This window comes from Ascidiella aspersa, chromosome 4 (genome assembly GCF_963924565.1).
Source record: "Ascidiella aspersa chromosome 4, kaAscAspe10.2, whole genome shotgun sequence".
NCBI lineage: Eukaryota > Metazoa > Chordata > Ascidiacea > Phlebobranchia > Ascidiidae > Ascidiella > Ascidiella aspersa.
In genome coordinates, this window is record NC_139450.1 from 2,950,438 (window position 1) to 2,969,033 (window position 18,596).

Here is an 18,596-nt window from a genome sequence, read left to right on the forward strand (position 1 = left end):
GCAAAAAAAATCGCATCCGCCCAATTGATGCTGTCATTTTTTTTTGAGTTATTTTTTGCTTTGTATTGCGGTCCGCGAAATTACAGATTCACAAATAGTGGTCGATGGTTGAAAAAAGTTTGGGAAACCCTGTCCTAGCCTACATCACTTCATTTGGTTAACAAAATTCCAGCCCTTACTTTCGATTCATTTGACTTTGACCGTTCAAAGAAAGCACGTCAAAATAAGAAAGCACACCAAAGCAAGCCGTACGTAGTTTATTAAGGAAGGGTGATCTAGCGATGAGTTCACATACGATAAAGAATGCATGCCACTCGTATAACGACGATCAGTGTAGAGACCAAGAGGTTGTGGCTTACAACATCGTGTGATGCTGTTCTGTGGAGAGGGGTAAATGAACAGAAAGCGAAATAAGGACTTAACTATAGTGACTGCTTGGGATTAGGATTTTGAAACAGAGATGTGCCCAGTCATGCAAAACCTGCCATAAAAATGCCAGTTAAGCATTTAAAACGAGGTCAAATTAATTTACGCAACAATTTTGGGCAATATTAAGCACAAAATATTTTAAAATTGCCGGCATTTGTAAAAAGCGATTTGTTGACTATAGCCAAATATAAGCAGAACCACAGGAAAAATTAGATTTTTAGCCAAAAAATTGCCATTTATAATCCAATTACAAAGGCAATATCGCCACAGTTTTTTTAGTCGCCTTAAGTGAACTGGGCACATCCCTGATGAATGGATATGTACAAAAGGGTTTCTAGATAAGAAAAACGTGCCAAGAATATAGGTACCAGTGAAATATTGTCCACACGACGACAAATTTGCAATCGGTTTAAAGTTTTACAGTATTTTTGCGGCATTCGCACGATACTTCACTCAACATTTGAGTAGGTGTTGTATTCAAATAAAATGAAAATGTTTCGTAGGGGGTTTATATTGAAAAACAACTAACCTCACCAACATTTTGTTTTGTTAGAATATCTCGGGACGACAATTTTGGGACATTCTCTAATACGCTCGACAACTAGAAGGTAAGAAAATTGAAATGTTAACTTGAAAAGGTGCACGACAACATGGGAAATGTACACTTTAGTTCTACAAAGGGCCGTAATAGAACGGAAGAAAGAGAGGCCGCGAAAAAAAACTATTTTCGCTCCGCTGTTTCGCAAAAACGTATAAATAATTACACGGTGGAAAGTCAGAGAATTTACAAACATCAACACCCGAACGGGCTTGGACTAGCACAGAGGATGTCCGATAATAATATCGTCTCTGCAGCTATATCCGATAACTGTATCGTGGTTAACCTTTGGTATCGCGATAATTTTGTCAATAATCTAGCCAATTATCGCACATCCCTGTATATTTAACGCCAAAGATCGACCAAATTTAGTTTTTCGACAATTGAAAAAAAAGGGGGGTGTTTTAAAGGGATAAAATCTGGGGTGGGTCCGGTCACTTGCGACGGACTTTTATGGCGTTTTTTTCGGTTGTTTTTGCCGCTTTTTCATTCGCACTCGCAGCCATACACACGCACACAGGTGGTTGCCCCTTAAAGTATCAGGGAAAGGTTTTTTGGGGGGGCTATGGGGTCTTAAGCAATAGGTCTTTATTGGGATGATTGAATATTTAAAAAAAAAGGGATTGTTTTTATCTTTCTAATTAAACTAGGTTTTTAACCTGTGTAGGGCATTTTTATTGTTTAGTTTCACGGACACCTTAGTAAACACACAGTATTTTATCAATATAAGTTTGGCAGCGTAAAATAAGCATTAAAAACATTAGAGAATACGAAATATTTAATAAAAGATAACCTTAGCTGATTTGACTTTGAAATGCCGGTTCTCTGGTTGTTTTTGCAGTTATACTATTTTTTTTTGCTATTTTTACGGTCAAACCTTGTAAAAACACTGTATTTTATAAAAAAAAATTAGTCAGCAGCGTAAAAAATGGTTTTGGCAGGTTCAGGGGCTAAGCAAGGGGAGGGGCTTGCACACACACTTGCCTACACAGCAGCAGTAGCGGCAAAGTTGGGGGTGTTTCAGGGGGGCTTGGGGGGTCGCAGAGAGGGGGCACACACATCCGCATTCTCACCACCATCATCATCATTATTATTATTATCGTCAGATAAAAACAACAGCAGGCAGAAGACACACACACTGGCTGGGTAAGAACAACGCTGCTAGATGTTCAGCATTCTCACACACACATTCACGCCGTTTGTCGGTCGCTTGTGCTCTTACAGCACGTATGTCCGGTGGGGAGGGGGCGCGGCTAGAACTTGAAGGTTCCGTCGGTGGGGAGCTCCATTGCGGGGTCGAATTGGTAGCCCAGGGTTCCCTCTTCGGGTCCCAGTTCACCGTCGGGCTGTAAACACAATATTTAGGTAGTTTTTTGCTTAAAATCCAGTGCAAAATAAATGGGCATTGTTCGTAAATTCTACTACAACAATGACCATTATTCACGTCATAGATGTATTGTATACTGTGCCTAAACTTTCAAGTGATTTTCTTTTTCAGTTATCCATTAATAAAAATGAGTTAAAGCACAGGTTTTTCACTAACAATATAAAATGTTTCAACCGCATTTTTAGTAAATTTTAGTAGAACAATCGAAATTGATTAACGTAATAGATGCATAACGTGCTCAAACTTTCAAGTGATTTTCTTTTTCATTTATTCAATAATAAAAATTAAAAGGACACATTTGGACTAACATAAAGTTCTAAAACAACAATGGTCATTATTACCGTTACTGTGCTTCAACTTTTAAGCCATTTTCTTTTTCAGTTATCCATTAATAAAAATGCATTAAAGCACAGGTTTTTCACTGACATTTTAAATTGTTTTAACCGCATTGTTAGTAAGTTCTAGTAAAACAATGGACATTATTAACGTCATAGATGCATAACGTGCTTAAACTTTTAAGCGATTTTCTTTTTCAGTTATCCATTAATAAAAATTAATTAAAGCACAGGTTTTTCACTGACATTATAAAATGTTTCAACTGCATTGTTAGTAGAACACTGGACATTATTAACGTCATAGAGACAAAACCTTTAAGTAAATTTTCCCGGTATCCACTAATAAAAACGAATTCAATGACACATTTTTGACTAATACTGATTGATATTTCAATTGTATTGTTCTTCAGTTCTAAAACTAGAATCGTTATTATTGACGTCATAGATCCATAACGTGCTCATTCAAGTGTTTTTTTTAGTCCACCAAAAGAATTAAAACTCAGGTTATTGACTGATATATTTAAACGTTTTAATTGCACTGTCCTTAACGTAATTTATTCATTTTGATAATAAATTTAACTAGTTTGGATATACGGATCTGTTCATAAGTTTAATGGTGAAAATAACGGCCCAAATACAATAGATATATGTGGCCTTTATATCACTGATGATGGCATAAGCATTTGCCGAAACGTTTGAACAGTAAAGCATGTCGCTTTTAACGTCTATTTGGGCCGTTATTTTCACCATTAAATTTAACTAGATTTTAGAAGTTCACAAACTTACGTCGCCCGAGAAGAATTGATCGATGATTTCGTAAGCCAGTTTGTAGATTTCCTCGTTTTCGTGATTTTGCAAAAGTTCAATCTTATCCAAGCCTGTAAAAAGAAATTGAACTAACATCAATAACTGGAACCTCAAATTTAAACAAATTTTTCGAATCCTAATTAATCTACCAAACATCCTAATCAATCTACCAACAAAAAATTAAATGGTAACATTTTTCAAACAAAGTTAGGGATGGAACTTGTTATAGGTTTTATTCTGACAGGAACTTATTCCGATTTATACGTTGTTACGATAGTCCTATTTTATTCTTATTCCAAATTGTGTTGTAATTTGAAGTTGGTATTGTTCTAATTTTGGTCTTATGGCTGGGGTCCTTTTAAAAGTATGTCAATTATGCCGAAGTTTATAATTTCCGATATAAAATTTGAGGTCGGATATAAAATTTGTATTAATTCTAATTGATCGATTTTGGGGGAATTTTTTCAACTTGGTTCGATAAAGAACTCCAAAAAATATTTATAAAGATATATATATATATATATATATATTAGGCTTCATGAAATCGTCATTTAGTGAAATCACAACTTCGGTTATCTTGCAAGTATTACAAATAAATATGAGCAAACGAATGTTGCGTCGTTCAGCTTACCCTCGCATTCTTCTATGGTTGTTGCAACTGATTCGTTGTCACCGGCAAGTTTAAGAATGTTGCTGATTCCGTCCAGCACAACTTGTACAACCTAAAACACCATAATAAAGGTTAAGGGGTAAGGCTGTAATATCCGGACAGAAATGATTCGCATAAAAAGGATTTTAAAGAATTCTTTTTCTTATCTTTTGTGTTTTATAGATTGTTAAGATGATCTTAGCTATGTCTAGGCCTGATAACTGTAAATATTGATGATCGCAGGCATGCTATAAAATTTGGTCAAACAAGGAAAACCATACAAAAGATATTTAGGTTAGCATTTCATCTGACAAATCCTGATGCACTTTCATTTTTTTAAGTAACCCAAGGCATTTAAAAAAAATTATAGTAATCAGGCATTTAGAAAAAATTAAATCAGCCTTAATTACAGTATGACATTTATAAAAAAGTTGAATCTAAATAGTTACTAACTTTCAGCATATCACTGCATCACTATGTTATACAATGTATATTTATTTGAGTTCAGTTACCTGGTTGTCTTTAGCAGTTAGGAGCTGACAGAAAGGTGGAATAACTCCTTGTTCCACAACATATGCCACCTGTTCCTTGTTGCCAGATATTGTGAGGTTACTGATAGCCCAAGCAGCCTCCTTCTGAGTTTGGAAATCGCTCTGCACATAACAGTGAAGTTGAGAAGTGGTTCTATGTTATTTGGTCAAATCTTTAAGGGTTTTTGTTGCTCTATAACAGGGGTCGCCAAACCCGGATAAATATTAGGATTGTTGATTGCGGGCCGCATATATTTTTGTCGAACTTTATTAACCTAATTATTGTTTTACAAAGGAAAGTTAGATAACTATGCAAGAAAAACTGTAGTGAGACTTAAAAAATTGTCGTATGGTTTAAAATTTAACCAAAACTTAGTTGTATATTGAATTTCACAAGATTTCAAAAGTAAATATGTGGACCGGATTTGACCCACAGGCATTACTTCAAGGACCCCTGATCTAAAACTTTGTAAACAGCATAAAATAATTTTAAGTTCGTATATTGTATCTTTGCTAATATTGAAATTGTGGTATTTGGTGAGCAAAGTTTAGCAATTTTGACATGCTTTGCAGCAATACATAATAACACACTATTTTCATAATAGACATTAGGCATGATCAGATCTAAGAGCATAAACACATCGACTTTGGTTAAAAATTGGTCCTGCATTGTCTAATAAACATATAAAATCACAAAGTCGTTTTAAACATAATTAAAAAATGTTTACTTGAAAAACAATAACTTTCGTTTGTGACAATCTTTACCACAACTCAAAAATAAATTACCAACTCAATACTTTGCAAACTATCTTACCTTGCCAAGATGCATAATAATTTGTGGAATAAGTCCAGCATCAATCACAGCTTGAACTTGGGATTGGTTTCCAGCGGTTATGTTCGACAAAAACCAAACTGCTTCCTGAAAGAACATTACCAGGTTACATTGCCACTTTAAAAGCTATAAAACATGCATTTTATCCGGTTTTGCGCCAACACCATGTCAATAAAAGCATAGAGAAATCAAATTTTGAATCTACTATGAGAATTAAACAAAAAATGTTAGCATATTTGTGCAACAATTTAGTGGATTTTTGTGGTTCCTTAGTCGCCTTATAAAAGCATATTTTATGTTTTTTTCTGTTTTTTATAGTAGTTACCCTAAGAGTCAATTTTACTATTATCTGTGCAATTACAATACATTGAGGTAAAAGATATATATAGCAAAAACAAAACAAAAAAATATTTTTTTGAAAAATCCTAAATTAATAGACATTACACTTACGGGTTGTTTCAAAAAAAAAAAAAACAGTGCAATAATATAATCTTTGCGCAGTGCCACAAACCTTGTTGATTTTTTCCTTGTGGTGCGACAGCAAAGCTGGAAAATGCTGCAGAACATCGCAGTTCAAAACTTCTTGGGTTTGCTCATCGGTGCCGGTTACGATATTGCCGACAGCTCGTACTGCTGCAGTCTGCAGGATAAAATATCACAAAAATGTTTAATCTCCTTACATTTAAATCACACAACAGCCATAAATATTATTCATTTTAAATACGTTTCTATTTTGGAAAAGTTTGAAGAATATTTTTTTTTGATGAAAATAATACTGCTACTGCTGCCAGCTATTGAGCCATTTGCAAAATTGTTCTTCCAGGAAATATTTTTATATTTTTGCCTATAGTTGCAATACCATTGCCTTGATGAAAATTTCCTGTACATGTTATCAAAACGTTGGTACAGTAATTAAAAAAATATTTCCTGAAAAACAATTTTGCATGTTTTTGCATGAGTTACAATGGGGTAAATTCTGACAAATTTCGGTGGATACTTTTCCACGATAAGGATGATAACATAATGGCGAAATTAACATTTCCACCCTTGTTAAAAAAATGGTTATTGCAAAAAAAAATATTTTGTGGCCAAAATTGGACCAGGGGTCATACCACCCAGAATAACCACATGCAGATGTTGACATTTAAACTATTCATACTACAAACAAGTATACAGGGCATAAAACCATTTTTTTTAATTTACAGAACTATATTTTGCCTTTATGAACAGGCATTCTTAGTTTTTCATTTAAATAAAGACTATGTATTATTCTATGAAGTTTTAGAAATGATGCTAAGCTTTTATACATGTTACTACCTAACATTTAAACTGAGTTCAAAGGAAAAGTCTTTGTTTTATATTTTTTATCTACAGGTAATTATTTTTTGAAAGAGTTCAAACTAAACGCCATGTTGCTTTGAAATCTATCTAAAGGCAAACTTCTGTGCACGAATGAAGGTAATACAGGTTCAGATGAACACTGATTACACATTCTCCTCACATTAGCTTACAAGTTGGCTTTGACCAGGTCTACATTATTTATATATTTGTAAAATGCTTAATTAATTACATTTGTATACAAGAAGTCCCTATTAGATTTTAATATTTTAAGAGTCCTAAATTCATGACAAATTTAATTACATGAATTTGTTATAATTAGTGTTATGTTATATAGTTTTGAAGAATTTTAAAATCATAGTTTGGGTAACAGTTGTTTTGCGTTATTCTGCAAGCTTTAGTTTTAGTTTGTGTGAAAAATCAAAAGGCAACTCTGACTTTAGCAGCCTGTTCAACCGAAAAATTGACCAATTTAATTTACTGGTCAAAAGGAAAATGTACATCAAAGCATTTTTGAAGACCACATACTCCAATGGGGTTTTTGTTAAGCGTTTCTTACCCCTTGAATCTATGTGATTAAGTAAAAGAAGGAAGCACAATAAAATAGGTATCAGTTTATACAGTGTTTATTAAGGTTTTTATCAAAGTATTTTGTATATATATGCAATTTGTCACCAGTGCATACAATTTTTTTTTTTTTTTTTTTACTTTTGTGTGCAAAATGTAGAATAAATCTGTATTTACTGAGAAGAAAGTAAGTGGGTGACATTTCTTTCGGCTGAATATTAATCGAAAAACCCCAAGGATGTGGTTGGCTATACAAGTATTTTCCAAAATGGATTGTAATTTGTAATACATAGGCTATATAATTGCACTTTCTTTGAAGTAGAAAAACGTAAAACATATAGTTTATATCATTGCCCTGAAGAAGATTACCCGCATAGGTAATCGAAACGTCGGCGCTGAATACATATTTGTCAGAAGAACCCTTTATAATTGATATTCTTTAAATTTTGTTTTTATTTGACGGCAGTGTACCTTGAAGCCTTCAATTGCACTGGTTAAATATAAAATACAACTTAGGGGTTGGCCGCATATGGGTTATGGGGCAGCAATGTTTTATATGTGCAATTACCTGAACTTTGACCTCACTGTTGGTGAGAAGTGGTACGAGAAAGGGCACGACCCCAGAGTCGATCACCATCTGAATAAGGTCATTGCCTCCGTCGGTGAGATAGGACAGGGCCCAGACTGTATCTACCAGAATCTGAAGAAAACAGTATTTTAATAAAACCCTTTTGCTGCTAGTTGCTACTAAGTAAAGAAAAATTAAAAAAAAATATTGTTTAATTGTAAAACTCACAGTTTTTTTTTAATGTAACTAAGTTAAACTTTGTTCAGATAAACATGAAATTCACTCTGTCAACCACCTTTTTTAATGTTATCTAATAATTAATGGGTTAAACAGGGGTTATCAAACTGGGGTCTGTAGAAGGGTACATGCACTAGTTTTAATGTGATGAAGGCCTGATCAATATCTTGTTGTATAATTTAAAAAATAGAATAATTTTTTAAAAAGAAAAGACTCAAGCTTAATTTAAAAAAAACATTTAACGTATTTTTGTTGAATGCATTCAAATTTTTTTCAGTTTCACATTTCTTGGGACCCAAAACAGAAGATTTATTAGGTGTAGCTGTTTTATGACACCACCTCTAAAAATTCCAGCTGACCCTGGTCCACACATAGCAAAAAAAAGTTTTTAGATGTCATATTTAAAAAAATTGAACAACCCTTGGGTTAAAGGAATAAAAAGATTTTTTGTAAGGCGTAAAACAACATTTTTGCATACCTCAGAATAACAACGACTGCTTCTAAAGCGAGTCAAACATGCAGCTGTGTGTAACAATTTTGACACCCTTTAACAGAATTAACTAGGACAATGCATCTTGTGTAAATATTGAGAGAATCGACAAAGTGTTATTAGGTACACAAACAACAATTAAAGACTTGGAGAACATTGAACAAATTTTTGTACAGACTATTGCTAAGGTTATATAATAATAAAACCCAATCATATTTTAGCCATATTTGTATAAATGTGTATCAAAGGGCATCCCAATCTAAGTTAAAATCAGTGAAGAAATGATTACAATGATTTAAATCAATTTGTTTATACATAAAATTGAACAACTGGCCATTGGTTTTGCACCATACAGATATATGTGAAAAATAAGAAAAAAACATTTTCAAAGGGAAATTATTTTTTGCTTTGCTTGGTAAACCTTTAATGGTTGTACTGTATAATTTCAAACAATAGTTGGTACACAAGCAATTAAGGTTTAGAAAATAAAAATCAAACAATTACATTAGTATCCGGATGGTGAATAAGTTCACAGAGAGCAGGTAAAAGTGATTGGATGGTTTCAACGGGGGGTGGGGGGTCTTTGTTCCGACACAGGTTGACGATGACCCACGTCACATTTCTGGGTAAAGTGGAATATGAAAAACTGTTTGTCTACTCATAGTAAAACATAAATAAGATATTTTTCAGATGGTACACCAGAAGCTATCACAGTACACAGATATGTGAGTCTTTCATTTAAACAAAATTGATTATCTTTTCTTGTTTTGCTTTTTAGTATAGTTAATAATAACTTGATTTATGTAATTATTTAAAAAATTTAAGTTATACCAGTGCCAGAAAAAATAATAAAAAAAAAAATATCTTCTGCTGCTAGTTTTGGAACTATTTATAGATATTTTTATTCACATTGTGATCAATAAACTTGTATGTTATGTTAATTCAAAGTTTGATTCCTGTACAGCAGGGCTGTACAACTCAAACATGCCGGCATGCCAATATTTATCTATAACTTCTTCCCGTGCCAAGGTTTAGTAACTAATTTCGAATATTACAAGCGCTTTTTTACAAGTAATAAAAACGTTTATTTGCCCATGAAAAACAATTCTTTATTTAATCAATTGATTTACTAAAGTAAACCATTCATATTTGACCAAAAGCTTATATAGGCTACTTATGTGAATACTAGCCTCCACTACAGTATAATGTTATAAAATCACAAGTAATTGTTAGTTGTCGTAATTGTAGCAATTCATATGATGAATGAAAATGGCAATTGGCTGAATACAAATTAAGTATTTTTGCCAGGGTTTCGTGCCATTTTTTATTAGACCGCGTGCCACATTTGGCATGTGTGCCGCTTGTTGGACACCCCTGCTGTACAGTCTGTAGTTTTATCCAGCGGATGCTATAGTACATGTCAAAAAACTTGTAACCTCACTTTAACATTTAAATGTAGTGGTTAGTCAATATTTTAAAGCTACATCAAACCCGAAATAATACTATTAGTTTGCCATTAGAATATCTCATATATATCCCTTCCTTGGGTTTAAGAACACTCACCTTAAAAAACTGATTGGAATTTCTGGGTTAATGAACATAAGAAGTGGTTGAACAACTCCAAGACCTATCACATAATCACGTAGCGCTGGTCCGTCTCCTGTATAGTTGTAATAAACATTTGTTACATAATGAAGTAAAATATCCTTTAAATGTGTTTTAAGGTGTATACCCAAATTATGTTAGCAGTTAAAAACTGTAAATTTAATTTATTTTAATAAACAACAAAGCATTTAATATATTCAACAAGAAATGCTGCTTTTAAACAATTTCTGGTTAAATTTTGCAGAAATTAATTAAATATTGCAGAAATTAATGACTTCATAATTTACTTCCACAAAAACTAACATTATATTTGGCAGCTAGACAATAAATTAATATTGTGTATGAAAATTATGGGAAAAGTATTCAGTTAAAAATAGTAACTATGGGGTTATTTATTACCTTGGAAAAAAGCAGTCTAAACAAACAAAAAACATTAGTACTTTTTGATAGCTTTTTTAAAAGTGGTAAAAATATCTGGCATTGGCATAAAAAGTGCATTAATCTGACAATAGTAGGAGTCTATTATTTATTGCTTGACAAATTTGTTGCAGTGAATGATGGGGTAAAATTGGGCAATAGTTGGGTAGCTGTTTACCAAGCTGCTATATCAACAACAGAGGTACAACGTCCATTACAGGGTGGCACAGTTTTTTTTTAAATTAAAAGATATTTAAAGACTTCTCATATAAAAAAAATTGTAGCTTTTTTCGGACCTAAAATGGGATCGGTCAATGTTTATTTTTTAATATGCTTTGAACATAAAAAAAGTATAAATGCCATGAACAGCACAAAAAAAAATTTATTTTTTTTTTAAAGCACTAACAAAACACATTTCTTAAGCTGTACATAAAATAAATTCAAAGACTTTTGGTAAAGCATAGCATTATTAAAAGACTTTTTAAAGCATAACTCAATTCAAAGACATTTGAAGACTGTGTTGCAACCCTACATTAATATCACATAAGTGGCAAATGACCATATTGGCTAAATTTGTTATTTTTCGAGTAGATTTTTACCCAAGGCTGTTAAAACAATGTTGCCAGATTTAAAATGTATAAAGGTATTGGTGAAATACCCAAAACAAGGATTTTGTTTACTGGGTGCAATGAAATCTACATAATAAAAGAGAAAGTTTGTGAGATGTGTGTGTGTGTGTGGCAACATGTTCTCCCAGTCATTTTACAATATACTTGTGTTACATCACAATGGAAATGTTACGTCACACTCAATGCGATTTACAACATGGTGCAATGTTACCAAGATTGTGTTTAAGCATGTATCCCAAGCCCCAGCGTTAGTTAATTTAATATAGGTATATTTATAAGTTTTTGTGGACGCCCGGTTAAGAACCACTGTTATACACTATGCTAACAAACGTGTGCAACGTTCCAAGTAAAGACTTAAGTTTAACAATGCCAAATTTAGGCAGAGTTCGCAAAATATCGCGTTTGTTGTCGCAGTAAGTAAAAGATAGTCAAAGTTTAATTTACCTGCCGGGAAATAAAAAAATAAAATTAAGTACATTTCCTTCACAAAGTAAAATTTTAAGGTTTCCAACTAAGACTATTATGTTTAGGAACTTATTGATGCCTGTTACCGCGTAACATTTAGGTAGAGTTCGCAAATTTACGAAGAATTCAATTTTTATTTTTAAGCCGTTTGTTAGCGATAGTGATTGAGGCCAAAGCCTAATGACTTCTTACAAATCGAAATATTGCGTTTATTGCAGTAGTTAACAGTAAGCATTTGTTTTTTCAATGAGTTTAGCTCCGGGATTACGTATTTGCTTAAACATGACGCTATTAAGCAAGTCTAAGCAATTGCTGCTGCAACCTAAAGTTTTACGTTTGGGAGTTATTCTCAATTGACAAACATCACAGGTTTTCGTTACTTAAAAGATGTATTGCATGCTAAGCCAAGTGTTGTGCGGTATAGTTAACCGACTTCACATCACATGATTTGAAATTTCTATTTAGTGACACTCAGTTCAAACGTTTAGGCATAAGCAAATTTGTCATGACATTTAAAAAATATGTTTGCATTATTTATGTCATTTACGAAGATCTTACGAAATAACCGGTAAATATTTTATTTAACCTGGGCAACGTCGGGTATTTCGTCTAGTAATTTAATATAACTAAAAACACTAGCTTCTAGAATGGACAGATGGGCAATTTGAATACACAGCATTTTTTTCATGTAAAACACATTTGTCAATATGTTTCATGTCAATAAAGTTTGAAACACTTATATAACCTGTGAACAGTTATATATCTAGCTTTAGTTTCTGAAATTTTAAACATAATTGCCTTTTTTATCATAAATATTTTCCCATGTATTACAGCTGACTGTTAGGATTTTAAAAAGAACAGCTGATACCAGAGGTGGACCCAAATATGTCACTTTTCATATTTTAAAACCAGACAAATTAGCACCTACATAACAACAAGCAATATGTAAAAAAGAAGTATATGTAAAAAGCACAATGGTTAAACCCACCGATAATATTTCCCAGAGCCCACACTGCTTGTTCGCAAACATTTTGGTGATCAGAGTTGAGAAGCTTTAAAAACAAGGGAACGGCACCTGTAAAAAGAAGGAGCTGTGTCCAACAATTAATGCAAAATGTAATAATAAAAGTGAGCTATTATACAAGAAAAATTAAAAAACTGTATATATTGGGAATATCACGAGCCGTTATAATGGTGAAACAGTATGGCAAATGAAACTCAGGGGAATACCTGTGTAGAAAGGTCATAAAATTTAGAAAGGTGAAACGTTCACTTAAAGAGAAACGGTTTTCCTATCATTGAAATGTTAAATAATTTGTCACCTATTAAAATACAAAACTTTAAAATGATGTTTCTTTTTAAAGATTTTTACTAGCTATAAAGATAAAAAAGGAAAACTTTTTTCAACTACTTTGGCTACTAGACATTTATGCTAATTTCTGGTAATGGCTTTTACAATTGCAGCTACAAATATGTGCACTTTGGTATTTGTAACAAAAAATGTGCAAATATCATATTTAACTCGACAACTTTTCAAATGAACAAAAAAGTGTTAACAGTGAAAATTGAAAAAAACAAACAGAACTTAGCCTAAAAAATCCAAACAAAACCACAAAGCTTATAAAAAATATACAAAACAACTTTATTCAACAAAAGCAGAATACTATAGTTACGCAAATTGTATCATCAGTTATGCTTAAAATCTTAATTTGAATGCCCTAAAGAGTTTTAAAAGAAAAAAAAAAACAGAAACTATTAAAATCCATTGAGCATACCCGCATCAACAACTGCTTGGGTTTGCTGTGAGGTACCAGATGCGATGTTAGTGAGCGCCCAGGCGGCTTCAAATTGTAAAGATGCACGGTCGCCTTGCTGAAGACATTCAACCAAGATTGGGAGAATTCCTTTAAAAAAAGGATAAAAAAAATTTTTTCTAACGTTTTATCAGTTATACATTATTCTCAATGAGTTATCCAGGCTGTTTACACTTAATCGAGGTTAGTAAACATTATTGCAAAAGTTTTGGTGATTTTTGGCACAATATGAAATGATATACTTCATGTTTTCTAGAATCAACAAGATTACAGAAAATAATAATATAGCATAACACCACATGCTTAAACTTCAGACCAAATATTTAATTGGTCCTTATGTGAGTTTTGTGTAGTATAGTAAATACATTAAAAATAATTGTAAAGACATTTGAATGAAAATAGTTTAGGTTCAGTTGACAATGTCAATGCATTGCCGGATCTTCAGAGTTTGAAACCCTGGGACCAGTAAATTTCTTAAATTATTTTGATAAAATTCATGATATATTTAAAAACAACATCAACCTAAACAAAACAAATGTTATGTCTTATGTGCAGTTTTTCTTATTCATTTAATCTGCTAGGTTCTACATACACTTAAACAGAGTAGATTTCCCTTGAGAGAAGTGAATGTACGTCACTGCACACCAGTGATTAGACAGCAAGAATTTATTGTCTCAACCCTCAATTAAAAGAGTGAAACGAACTGCATTTTTGTGAGTGTAAATTTGTACAAATCAGACGATATTGCTTTTAAGAACCGATACCCGATTTTTTTATGATTTTGCCAAAGAATACCGATACAGATATTTTACATAGTATTTTGCCGAAATAATAAGTGAAATTGCTCAAAATTTGAAGTAATTGAAAACAAAGTAACATTTCAGTTTATCTACTTATATTTGTTAAATTCTTATTTTGCATATTTACTATTGATCATGTACAAAAAGTTTTTTTGGCTAAAAAAATAACAAAACTGTTCATTTTTTCAGGAAAAACTATATCATACTTTTCTGGTAAAATATTGGCCGTTTTTTTATACTGTTTACATAAAAACCCTGATCCAAATATTCCAACTTCACAAAAAATTAAAAAAGGTAAAATAGAATAAAATAGAAAATCAAAATCACATCACAATAAAACTCTGTACATATATCACCTGGTCTTATATATCACTAAACAAACATTGTGATATATAGAATATTGCTGGTATTGTAATAAAGCAGGGTTGTTCATTTAATAAATTGCTGTAAAATGTACACAAAATACTTTAAATCAAAGGTATTTGTACAAAATGTTATAAAAACGAAACTTACCAGATCTAATTAGGTCGTCAATGGGAGGGTTTCGGTCACTTGAAAGTAGTTTTCGTGCTTGTTGAACTGCGTTGAGCTGCACAGATTCGTTGTTGCTCGTGGCATTTGCAACTATTTCCTCCAACTTCAGCGAAGGCTTTATAAGAAATATTGTTATGTTAAATTATATCATATATATACCTCCCATAAAACCAATAATGAGGTATTAATTTAGACGAATAAACATAGATCACTGTTAAGCACATTAAAACTTGGACAACTTAAGTTTTTCGGCCACATAGCCAGACAACAAAAACAAGAATGCATACTTTTGTGAGGCAAAATATGTGGAAATTATTCACCTGGATGGCTGTTGCAACAAAAATGCTTATTAATTAACTGAGGGACTTACTAGACATCCAAGCAGAGAATATGTTTTAACTGGCAAGAAATAGTCACATCTGGAGAAACGAGTGTTTCATGGCACTGGGTGATGATTTCAGGGGTTCTCAAGACGTGTTAAACATATAACAAATGGTACATAAATAGCTTTTAGGTCTAATGCGAAAGTCTAGAAAATTACCCAAGTATAATAATGTTGAGGTTGCTGCAATTTATTTCCGTTTATTGACAAATTAAATCTAATAAATCTAAAATATGTTTTTTTAGCCTAAACTTAAGTAAAATTGAACAAAAGATTTGTTTTGAAAGAAGGCATTATGCAATGACAATACAGAGCCACTTGGTTTAGGGTCTAGAAGGGTTGACAACCACTGATTAATGTTTTTCTAGATAGTTCCTTATAATAACAAGATATTCTGTCCAGGGTAAAATATTCAGAGTCAAGTAGTAACACTTTCTATCCTGTTAGTTAATAAAACTTTTAGATTTATTGCAATACTAATGCAGGTTTTCTATACACCAGGGTTGTACGGCTTACAACCCTTTGTGAGCCACAGAGTAGTCTTTAGGTTTAGATACGTATACAACATTTTAATTATTTGTCAGGTGAACTGCAAATAGTGGTTTTCAGTAGGAGGTTTTTTCTGTGAGTAAGCAGGGCACCAGGAAACGTTGATCGCCTACTAAGCGGGCTATTGCTCATAAAAAGTTAAAAAAACAAATTTTTCAAATGTTTTAACTTTTAAAACACCTTCGGTTTTTATATTGATAAAAACTAAAGAGCAATGTACTTGGGTATTTTTATCCTTATTTCTTATCCTCAAAAAAAAGAACATACAGTATATATAACTGGAATGTTGGAAAACATTTTACCGTTTTGCTTTCCGAGTCCGATTCATCGAGGCTGTCATCAACAACTGGAACGTTTCTTCTTTTTAAAAGATGGTCGCCTCTCTTTTGTTTGCGCAACTCTACCGACATTTCGTTTCTTTGTCTTCGCATCGTCTATTATATAATGTTGACCAATTTAAAAAATATATATGTGAAAAATACATTTTTTTGTGTGATAGAGTTTAATAATATACAATAGGGTGAACCAATTGCACAACATTTTTAAAATTTTATATTTTTCAGAGCAACGATTACAAATCATAGGGGTGCAGTTTTAAAAAAATAGTCTGAAAAAAATAAACTTAGCTCTGAGTGCAAACAGAGTTAATAGAATATATTAGAAGCTCTGCTGAACACTTTGCAGTCACAAAAATGTGGGACTTAACAATGTTTAACTGCTTGTCGTCATCACATAAGTTGGGTTACTTTTAGTCTTTTAAGTAACATTGTAAGTTTGACACTCTTTACAAAAAAATCAAATCGTTTAGCTTTCTTTTTCAAAAACAAGAAGTGTATTTTATAAAATCGGTATTTCAACATACTGTTGTTCATTATTGATAGAAACTTAAATAATTTATTTTTGCTGTAATAAATTGGCAAAATCATTTTATTACCTCAGCATCTCGTCCTTTATGTTTCCAGTTTTTAAAACGATGGGATTCCGGCTTCAAATCCATGCCGTCTATACTCGCACTCATTTAATTTGGTGCTTTTTCTTTTAAATAAAGAAATTTAACTATAAATAGAGTCTATAAAAATTGTAAACATCTTTAAGTTAGGAATTCATATGATGAAGAGAATCCAATTAATGCCTAAATTGTTATTTTTTCCATATATTTTTGTTGTATTGTACATAACATAAACTTTACTTTATACGACTTCCAGTATGGAATATTGGCGCTGGTAGAATCCTACTAAAAGGCACATTATTAGGGTTAGGGTGTGGGTTAAGGTTTAGGCTAGGGTGGGTTATCCACTTTTTTTTTTAAAATGAATATAATAATACTTGACCTACCCACACCCTAACTCAAACCCTTACCAAACATTTTGCATGGATTTAACAACTATGGTAGGATTCGATACCGGCGCCCAAAAATGTGGAAGCATTCTAGACTAGCGCCGAAATATTTGACCAGGCTGCTGAGGGATTATTCGGATTTGCACATTTCATAGAAACTCGCTGTAACATCCATTTAGCGCCACAAAATTATCAAGCAAACATACAATGCTTTATTCAATAGTCATTAGTCTATGGCCTAGCAAATTTTAACAGTAACTTAATTAGTCACACAATTTTAAACTGTTTAAATGACTTCTCTCAGAGGCATTTTTAAAACTTTCCAATCTGGCCCACTCAAATAATATACTGAGTGTGTATAAAGTGTGAGTGTTAGTCATAGATCATTAACAAACAATTGGGTTCAGCTCAGGTGAAATCGTGTTTTGTTACAGCCAGAACATTTATATTGCACAGGGGAAGATGTTATACACATCCTTAAGTTGCGCAACTGTTATCGAGTCAAGGCTAAAATTTTCGCAGCTTTAATGCATTTAATTAGTTAAAATGCGGCAGTAATTTAATTCGTACTAAAAATTGTAAGTTTTGTTTGTTTAATAGACTTTTGGGGGCTAAACACATCGCACAGTAATTTTCTTTGAAATAAGCGGCAACAAGAACATGTAGCCGTATTCGTTTATCAAAAAGCAGCTTCACTAAATCACAGTTGTCAAGCACATATGTGAGTGTATCTCTCATTGAATCACTCAGGAACATCTTGTTTTAACATAATCCATGAGTTTAATACAGTAAGGTGGTTCAAGTTGAGTAATTAAAGTGTTTATCTCATAACTAAATACATTAACAACATTCCAGTTATTGAATTGTACATTTGGCAGAATTGAAACTTGTTACAGTTCAACAGCTTATAAAATGCCACACGTCAATATTGCAAGACACCAAACTAGGCTATTACAGCGATGGTCTAGAATTCTACCACATTTATCTTAACAATAACAAAACGTCAAAGTTGAAATTGCAAGAAAAGGCATAAATATGGGAGAATAAATATAATAATAATACTTGACCAACCGATTGTTAGCAATATAAATTCCCGGACGAAAATGTGATAGGATTCTAGACCAGCGCAGGCTATACACATATAAAAATTAAAACATATATTTTCCACGAGTTACAATTAATGCGCAATAAACACGCGAAGTATAAGTGTCATTAATAGTTGGTTGTCACATTCCCGTTAAAACTACGCAACAAAGTTTAATTAGGCGAACAAAATGCGGACTCTTCTGGAAATAA

General features: G+C 32.5%; 1 protein-coding gene across 1 annotated transcript; it reads right to left on the reverse strand.

Annotated features, from left to right (window-relative positions):
- Positions 1 to 253: 253 nt before the first annotated feature.
- LOC146146661 (importin subunit alpha-4-like) lies at positions 254 to 17,033 on the reverse strand. Its single transcript, XM_083387820.1, has 14 exons — positions 16,897 to 17,033; positions 16,265 to 16,396; positions 15,011 to 15,146; positions 13,659 to 13,787; positions 12,872 to 12,958; positions 10,331 to 10,427; positions 9,272 to 9,389; positions 8,041 to 8,172; positions 6,079 to 6,207; positions 5,550 to 5,654; positions 4,718 to 4,858; positions 4,188 to 4,278; positions 3,536 to 3,627; positions 254 to 2,373 (listed from the first exon to the last, which is right to left on the reverse strand). Exons 1-14 carry the CDS (start codon positions 16,978 to 16,980, stop codon positions 2,281 to 2,283), a joined length of 1,566 nt encoding a protein of 521 aa, XP_083243946.1. The 5' UTR covers positions 16,981 to 17,033; the 3' UTR covers positions 254 to 2,280.
- Between the last annotated feature and the right edge of the window lie 1,563 nt (positions 17,034 to 18,596).